Below are 9607 nucleotides of genomic sequence, written 5' to 3' on the forward strand. Positions count from 1 at the left end.
ACCCACACCAGTCTTCTCTATGTGATACTGTGTTCTACATGCATGATCGTGCCCCTTGAATAAAACTTGCCCTTAAACGCTATTTAGCGTCCTTTGTGGCCAAACAACCTGGAAATGTCAAGAGCAGATCAATGGCAACTGCATCTCTTAACCATAAAATAAATAAATCAGTAAGACTAGAACGTTCTTACCATTGCTTAGAAAAATGCTTACTATTTCGACTCATGAGTTGGAAAACTATAATTTTTGTTTATTATTATTTCAAACTCTTTCTTAGATATAGACAGATTTTCAGAATATGTCACGTTGTGTTGTTTTATCGTATGAAACAGAGCTGAGCCTTTTCCCATGGATGGTAAGCGGTGTTATTCCCAACCCTTACCCCACTCCCACCCCTACCCACACCAGTCTATCTGATACTGTGTTCTACATGCATGATCGTGCCATGGTATAGACCAGTCACACGCCTTGTCAAGCTGCCTGGTTCCTTGCGATTCTCCATGCAAGTAGCAGGGACTGAAGGAAGACAAACATCAAACACCCTCTGGACCCTTCCTAGGTTCATTCTCCCAGCGGTTGGACAGTGCAGCTCTTCTCTGGCTGTGAGGATGGCAACCCCATCCCTTCTACCTCCAGGCAGGCCCTTCTCTCCTTGGAGGAGAGGGTGGTGGCAGACACGCAAGCCTTGAGCGCAGCGCAGACTACACTTCCCAGGGGCAGTGGTTCTTGATTGTCTTTCTCCTTTGTTTGCTCCCCTTTTACAATTTAGCCACTAATCTCCTGGAGGCAAGAAGCTGATCCAGATGATGTTTAAAAGATACGGAGAGGGACCCTTATTTTTTTTGCCATAAAGTTAATATACATTTATTTAAAAAATTTTTTATCAGTAAGATAAAAAGGAGCAGACATTATTTGTCAGACCGTCATCCAAAGAATAATCTCCATCACCATTCTTCCTTGTTTCACTCCAGTCTCCTTTCCTCTGGATACCTATTTTTAACAACGACAAAGGGGTCATTACATGTCCCATTTGTAACCCCACTTTCCATGTCTTCAGAGTCTGGTACGATTTTGTTCTTTGATGGTAGACTTGCATTGCATGATTATACCATGATTGATTGATTTAACACCTATTGTATCTAATGCTGGATACTTGACATGTTTTCAGGGGAGTCCTTCTTACCATTTTAAGGTTCGCTATTATAATTTAGTCGAATTTTGCAAGATGAGCAGAAAAGGACCAGGAGATTAGAAGGAGAGAAATGTGTTATGGAAAATGGGAACAAGAGAAAGTCATGCATAAAAGCTTAAAAGAGATCGTGCCAAGTTTAGGGAGTTGCTGGTGCTTCACGGGGCTAGAGAGCAAAGTGCAAAGGTCGGGGGACAGGAGGAGGGACAAGGCAGGGGTGGCAGATGTGCAAGAAGAGAACCTGGCAGCAGCCAGACCAGCCTTGTCCAACAACAGGGAGTTGACTTGATCCAAAAGATAACTTCACAAGGTGGGGAATTACATAGTAAGATAGCATTTTGTCATGCCCAGCAGTCTGGATAATGAGGAAGTGGAAAAGGACCCAGGTAGAGAGCAGCATTGTGAACAGTACGTATAGTAGTTGAGAACCGGACAGCTGTTTATAAGATAGAATCACTTAAAAGATAAAAATAATAATAATGAGAATGAGATATGATATGAGAGACAGGAAAAATCACGATGAGCCCCAAGACAGAGCCATTAAATTACTCATCCACAGTCACCCCTAGTTCCCCAGTGCCCATTTCTTCCCACAAACTCCTAACCAGAGCCAATGCTATACTATAGTCCACGGATCAGCAGACTTTTCCTATAAAGGGTCAGAGTATTTCAGGTTTTGTGGGCCATGGAAAAAGGTAAAAACGATTCTTCCCTCAATTTGCCTCCTGTCCCGCCGACCTTTGCACTTTGCTCTCTGCCCTCCCCATCCACATCAGCACAAGGCTGGGACAAGTCCCGCAGTCGGAGGCGTTCCGGGTGTATTTGGGATCATTTTGTACACCGCCTTCCTCCATGGCAACAAAATGATTTCCGTAAGAATCGTGGGTAATGGTGAGTCATAATCATGATATTTCTTATTTGGTCTTCTGTTTTAAATCAATGAATTTTTTAAAAGATTTAAAGATGTCATGGAAAGTGGGGTTACAAATGGGACACGTAATGACCCCTTTGTCGTTGTTAAAAATAGGTATCCAGAGGAAAGGAGACTGGAGCGAAACAAGGAAGAATGGTGATGGAGATTATTCTTTGGATGACAGTCTGACAAATAATGTCCGCTCCTTTTTATCTTACTGATATAAGATTTAAACAGATTTCCATTTTAAAGACATTGTTCAAATGGAGCAACATAGTTCATGCACTGACTACAGATTTCACTTTCCAAACCAAAGGTTCCCACCTTGCAGACTTGCACGGTTTCGCTATTTTAAAATTTAAACAGAAATGCAGTCTCGAAGGTGAGCACGCAGAGTGGCAGAAGTAACTGGAGTTCTTGTCTTTATGTCCACGATAACTATGCTCCACAGTCCGCGTGGAGTGTCCTAGGAAAGGCAGTGATGAGTGGCGATGCAGGGGCTGCAGCCCCGGACTGAGCCAAGGTGAGCTCAAACAATTCTGAACTCTTAGAAACATACTGTCAAAACGAATGTGTGTAGCTGGAGCCACAAGTGGGCCGGGCTTCACCGTATAACCAGCAGTTCTCTGAAATAACTTCCATGTTGAGTACAATGTTTAAGAAAGGAAAGGCATGCTAATTTGAAGCTTACAGATGTAACATTGAATCATAACTGTTTGGAACTTGGACCGGCAAAAGATTTTTCCAGAGAGGAGTATTTTTATTGGTGACATTATCTAGAATTACTGTCACATAGTGATCATAAAAAAGCAGACCAACTTTCGGGCGATGGTAGTGGGTTTTAAGTTCTCAGGGACGAGGCTCCACCTAATTGTCTGCTTCAGGGGCAGAGCGCTCCCACCGCTGTCCCCCCGGTGCCCGATGGGGCTCAGCTCCACCTTCGAAACTGCCCAACGATCATTTCCATGTGTAGGCAACGGTCTCTTCCACTATCCTGAATGTTGAGGCCCCTTCGTAATCACCATCCTCCTAATTCTCAGCCAGCGACCTAACTTCGTACTTCATCAAAGAAATTAGACGAACAGGTGTAACTTTCCATCCTACTAGTAACCATCTCATCTCCATCCACCCTGCTTCCTCCAGTCTCAGAGGGTGGGCTGCTCCCCGAGATCAAGACCAACACTCCTATCTCACCACCTCCGGGATTAGTCATCCTCTCTCCTTCTCTCTGTCCCTGTCTCTGTCTGTCTCTGTCTATCTCTCTGTCTCTCTGTCTCTGTCTCTCTCTCTCCTCCCCCTTCTTTTGCTCCTTATCCCCAGTTCTTATGCACACACTTAATTCTCACCCTAAAAAATAAAGACAAAACCAGAGTCCTCCTCTGACCTGGCATCACCTCCCTCCCAACTCCATCCAGCCTCCCTTTTCTTGTGCTCACTTTCGAAGAGGTAGGTCTATGCGAAGCATAAATCACCATCATTAGAAAGCTGATTCTCCCATTGTAAGATAATAAGTTGACCTTCTATTTTATGAGTCTCTCCTATGTGCTGGTGAGTCAGACCCCCTTGAGGCTAATTCACTCTGGCTGTCCTGAATAAATTGAACACTTGGATCCACAAAATGAGAACTAGATTCTGTGCCAGACCCCCATCAAGATGAAGCTACCCTAGAAGGCTACCTAAGGCCAGGTGTCTTCCTTCTCTGATATCCTTCTTGTCGCCTGTCAGTATTCATCATATGGGCTTTGGAGTCTAGAATAGCTGGGCTCAAATCTTGGTTTCCTGTCTGACCGCACTACCTGTTGGCCATGAGACCCTGGGAAAGTCTCCTGTCTTCTCTATTTCCATTTCTTTAAAATAGGGATCCTAAGGCTTACATATAGGACGACTGTAAAGACGAAACAAGTTTCATAAAAGCACGGGGTCCTGTGAGAAAGTGAGGAGTGTTTCCCAATCTGCATCATGACGAAGGACTCATCTGAAGGTCTGCTGTGATGAAGGGGCCGCTTTGGGGATGATGGGGAGGTAGAGCTGGCCAAGGAAGATAAAGATGTTTTCGTTTTGTTTGTTTTGACATTTGGCGAAATGATTTATCACATGTGTTTCAGAAAATCTTGGAAAATGTATACAAGTCATGAAGACATTGGGTATGATTTTGAAGATGACCCCAAAGATAAGAAGACACTGAAACCCCACCCAGACATTGATGGCGGATGGGCTTGGATGATGGTCCTCTCCTCCTTCTTCGTGCACATCCTGATCATGGGCTCGCAGATGGCCCTGGGGGTCCTCAACGTGGAGTGGCTGGAAGAATTCCATCAGAGCCGCGGCCTGACCGCGTGGGTCAGCTCCCTCAGCATGGGCATCACCTTGATTGTGGGTATGTTCGCCTGCGACCTGTTACAAAACTGAATCATTATGAAACGACACTTCTCCACTGTAAGCCATGTTCTGTAGTGTTGAAACAGTCGATGTTGGTGATGTTATTATTTTTTAATTGTGGTAGAATCTACAGAACATCGAGTTTATTATTTTAACCATTTGTAGGTGTACGGTTCGGTGCCATTGAGTGGATTCGTCATCACCATTCACCTCCAGAACTTTTTTCATCTTCCTAAACTGAAACTCAGATCCCATTAAATAGTAATTCCCTATTCTTCTTTCCCCCGGCCCCTAGCTACCACCTTTCTATTTTCTGTCTCTATGTATTTGATTACTCTAAGTGGAAACATACAATATTTGTTGTTTTGTATAATGTTACTATTCGAATATTATAAACATTTGAGGTATTTAAAAAATTGATCATTTAAAAAACTCTTTTGCTCCAAATTGTTTTCTTATTATAACATATTATACATAATTACAAATATGTTTATTTAATTTATGAATATTTTGTTTTAGAGAAACCACTAAAAGTCAATAATTTTATTTTAGAGTTCTAATGTTTTTAATTTGAAATACCCATTATATGTTTTTGAAAAAACTATTAAACCTTTTTTAGAAACGGTGCTGATATAGCTCACAGGACGAAATAATAATATATTCTCGCATTTTCTAGTTAAGCTTACCCATACAGCAATCTATGAAACCAATTCTTATCCAGTCGGAGATATTAAACCAGAAATTATTATATCTATAATATGTTATTATGGCTAATGTGTTTCAGTTTGGGAACGAAACAACTTTTCCTGCGAACTAATATTCAATAAGTATTTGTTATTTACCAGTTTCTCTCTTAACATTATCTCATTCGATTTTATTTAATTCACTTAAGCTGCCGCTATACCCTAATATAGTTCACGTGCGTCACTTGAAAGGAACAGCCATTCTTTTACATCGATTTTTTTAACTTAAAATATTTGTGAGATATTTTATACTGGAAACATAAATGGCCTCAAATCTTTTTCTGGTTTTGTGAAAATACGCATATGACAAGTATATGTGTGTTTGATGGGAGTCTGTGCCTTTTCAGTGATTTCTGCATTAGCCATTAATTGCTTGAATCCAGCTCGGGGATTTGTTGATCTTGGCTGGCAGTCAGTCAGTGCTCTTTTGGAGAGTCCACATGCCATTAATGACAGCAGTAATGCTCATGATAGGAAATAAGGACAAAGTTATTTCTCAGGATGGGGGGGTCGTGTGTTTATCAAAAGGAATTAATGCTGATCTAGTTTTAAAATTAAATAAGGGTACCATTATGTGTGTGAGAGAATTGTCGAGGAATCATTTTTGCCCATAACATTAATGAACCAAATCTTTTCATTCTGCGTTGGCCTTATTAAAACTAGGACCGTTTGTCATATGAAAAATGCAGGAATGTTTCCTTCAGTGTAGAGACTGTGCCGGTTTTTTGTTGGATGTGATTGTACCTTCTCGATAAATCAGTAAAGGAAAACTTTGCTTTAGGATACTGAACACTTAAAGTTTTCTTACCTTTTTAAAAATAAAGTTTGAAGGGGTAGAACAAAACATTTACAGATTCAGTCTAGGAAGTGTGTGCCTGCAGCAGAAAAGATTTGGCAAAAGGTCAGAATATGAACTCTCCCAATTTTCCAAATCATCCAATAAGGTTGTCTCAGATATTTATGCTTCACAACTTCTACCGAAATAAGCAATGGAAACTAGTCCTGAAATTATTAGATATGGTTTTAAAGATGATCCCCAAAGTAACACCTACCTCATAGTGATGGTGAAATGCAATTGTCTTTGTCAATTTAATTGGGAGGTAACTGTGTATTTGGGATTGTGTTTAAGAATCCAGAGTTTCGAATTCCAGAGAGTGGAATTTCAGATAATAGACAAGCCTCTCTACAAGAAAGGTACCTGCCAGATAAACATCTTTCACTCGGGCTTAGAAACCATAACACAGCAAGGGTCGTAGTTATATCGATGAAGAGTCTTTTATTCCATACCCCATGACCCTGAATGGCTTTTCATTATCTTAAGCCACCTGGTCCAGAGTGGCTGTGGATGTGTTGAATGCTTTTCCAAACCAGAAGCCATCAAGAACAGCTCCCCTTCATTTAGCATTTACTACATGCCAGGTGCGTATTATGTACACAATCTCATTTGATCCTACAGCAGCCCCGGAGGCCAGACCATCAGCTCATCTGACATGAAGAATTTGCAACGCTCAGAGACCTTAAGTAATTTACTGAAGGTTGAACTGCCAGTAAGTGTGGGGACAGGCTTTCAACCTGGTCTATTGGACTCCGAAATTGTGTCTATCACACTACCTGCCACTACATCAAATGAAAACTGAAAATATGTTTTAAGTGAATAGACATAAATTGTTTTTATTTTCTAATCATATACGTACAATTGGGTTATCTCTTTTAAGTTACAGACTTAAAAGCCACCTCTCTCATGGCCGGTGAGTTGTACATGGGAAATTTGATAATTTCATTCTTGTCTTCTTCTTCGCTAGCATGAATTTTGCAAGTTTCCTGCAGAAGGTTCCGATTTTTAACAAAATGTAATCACGTTAGTTGTGTCTACAGCAGACTTTTGTGAAGGCTCTCAGAATAATTCTTGGTGGAAGCCATGTTGTTAGCTTCCATGTTGTTAGTTCTGTGGGCTGCAGAAGGTCACTGACTTGCTAAGTAGCTTTAGAGCACCGGTTGTCAGTCCTGGCTGCGCGTCAGAGCCCCCTGGGTGCTTGTAAGAACTGCAATACTCAGGCTGTACCTGGACCATCCCATCAGAATCTTTTGGGAGGGGACCCAAACATCAGGATTTTGTGGAAATGTTTGTTCGTTTGTTTGTTTGTTTTTGTTTTTGTAAAGCTCCTAAGCGACTCCAGTGGTTGCTCAAGGCAGAGAGCCATTGATTCAGAGGCTTCAGATGCCTTTTATCACAGAGAGGGGTTATTCGAGAGACAAGGATTTCAGTGGACTACCTACTCCCATCCAGGATTGTATACCAGGGCTCACCTCAGATTGTTTCTCTCCTCACCTGAGCTTTTTTCAGCCTATGAGATTGGGCAAGAAATTATAACATCCTCGGGGTGTTCCCTGCCACAATGTAACACTTTATTATATGGGAAATGGGCCAAGATTCAGATTCCTTCGGAAGAGGAGAAAATGTGATAATGAGTATAATCTCATTCCAAGACACTGAAGTTCTCTCCAAAAGTGGGAATCATAGCCAAAGGACTGTATCTCAATCTTATCTTCCCCCTCTCCTTAGACTGCCCAGGAAGTTCTTTTCACTTTGTTGAAACTGCAGTTCAATCTTGGAAATGCCGCTATCAGTAAACAATGGTTAGAAACGGAAAATGAAAGCTTGGGTCTGACTTCCTGTTTTTGTGTATCTTCATTTAGTAACTGTAGAGGAGTCACGGCATTTCAGGCTTTGCCCATCTGCAAATCACAAATGGCTAAAGCTCCCCACGCATCGGCCAGGAGTTGAACTAAAAAGCCAGACACCATCACCTACTTAATATTCATATCAATAAAGCGATTCCTGCTTTCTTTTTGATATGCAACGTTCCTCCAGACAAGAATATCTGCACTTGGGAATGCCACCCCCTCCCCCGCCTTTTTCCGCAAATGCTTTCTGAACGCAGTGTTCATAAGCATGCAGTATTGTAGGAATACTTGCTTCTGGGTCCTTCTGTAATGTGGAAAATATGATCATGCTACTGAACTGTGACTGTTGACCTTTCATATCCTAAAAGGCCTATTAACGGCAAAACGACGAGTCATGCATTTTTCTCTTCTTTATCCATTTGTCTGAGATTTGAGTAGTGGAGTGACCATGGGTTCGGGAAAATAAAAGTGTTTCTGAAGAAATCAAAGAGCTGTCTTCAGCTTATGGTTTCTGAATTTCAGTTGTCCCCAATAATTTCCTCAGATGTTTATATCAATGTGCTTAGTTTACATAATATTTATATAATGTGTTGATTTTATAATACCTATAACAGTATATTCATAGAGAATATACTTTCTATATTAAATCTATTATCTACTGAAAAATTCTTTAATAATTATTAGGATTAGGCCCTCTCAAAACCATTAAACCACGCACACACACACACACACACACACACACAAACTCAGCTGACTGTGTACCCAAATATTCACATGAATATAGTTAAAAATTTACAGAAAAATTTTATTTCAGTTTGGGCTTAAAAAGGAAGCTCCTTAGAATTCAGCAAACTTTTAACCTAAAATAGTTGTACCTATATATAGGGTTTCATAACTCTGTAAAGTAATAATGATGAAAAATAAGATGATGTTTAAAATGTGCCATTTTACTGAATATTGAGTACATCCTCATACTGTATTGCTAAAATCTGGATTGCTATATGGACAAAGAAGCATTGGTCACAAGGCAAGCATTAAACTTCAATGACATCAGAAATTACCACAAAATCGGGGGGGAAAAGAGATGACAAAAACTAGAACATCATAGTACAGTAAGCAATCAGAATGTGTGTCGTATAATACTGTACTGCTGTGAGTAATGGTTCATTTTGCACAACCAAGTGTATTCCTGAATCTCTTCATGGCGTTGTAAATGCACAGCATGATGGGTCCAGTCAGAGACTGAGTCAGCAGGGGTTGAAGTATGTAGGAAGCAATGATGAGCCCTTTTCGGCTTGTTTTGCATCTGTCCTCATGGAAGCCGGCTGGAGGTTCCTCATCTGAAGCCTGGAGTCCTGAGAACTCCCTTCCTGTAGCCTTGTTAGGTCTGGAGTCAAAAACTCAGATGTGTACAGAGAACAAACAAGTGACGTAAATGAGGGCAGGAGACCGGACAGAAGACTAAAGGCCAGGTGGAGACCAGGGCAAACCTCAGAGGGTGCAGGCAGCCAAACTGGATCAGCCACTACGTGGCTCCAGCTGATGTGGGCCGTGTGGGAAGATGCTTTGTTTTTGTTAGCGCTGAACTTTTTGTGAATTCTCTTCATTTTTAAATGTAGCAACTGATTCAAAAACAGTTTATACACTTTGGGATAAACAAAATGCATCCACAAGCTGAATCTAGAGACCAAGACCACC

The 9607-nt window shown here is 41.1% G+C and overlaps 1 protein-coding gene across 1 annotated transcript in view; it reads left to right on the forward strand.

Moving 5' to 3' along the window:
• The window catches only part of SLC16A14 (solute carrier family 16 member 14), a 38312-nt gene that overhangs the window by 11749 nt on the left and 16956 nt on the right, over positions 1-9607 (forward strand). The window contains exon 2 of the mRNA XM_011364050.2: positions 4208-4479. Within this exon, the coding sequence (XP_011362352.1) occupies positions 4221-4479 (259 nt within the window). The 5' untranslated portion in view covers positions 4208-4220. The remainder of the gene's footprint in view (positions 1-4207; positions 4480-9607) is intronic.

This window comes from Pteropus vampyrus, unplaced genomic scaffold, assembly GCF_000151845.1.
Source record: "Pteropus vampyrus isolate Shadow unplaced genomic scaffold, Pvam_2.0 Scaffold93, whole genome shotgun sequence".
NCBI classification, from domain to species: Eukaryota; Metazoa; Chordata; class Mammalia; order Chiroptera; family Pteropodidae; genus Pteropus; species Pteropus vampyrus.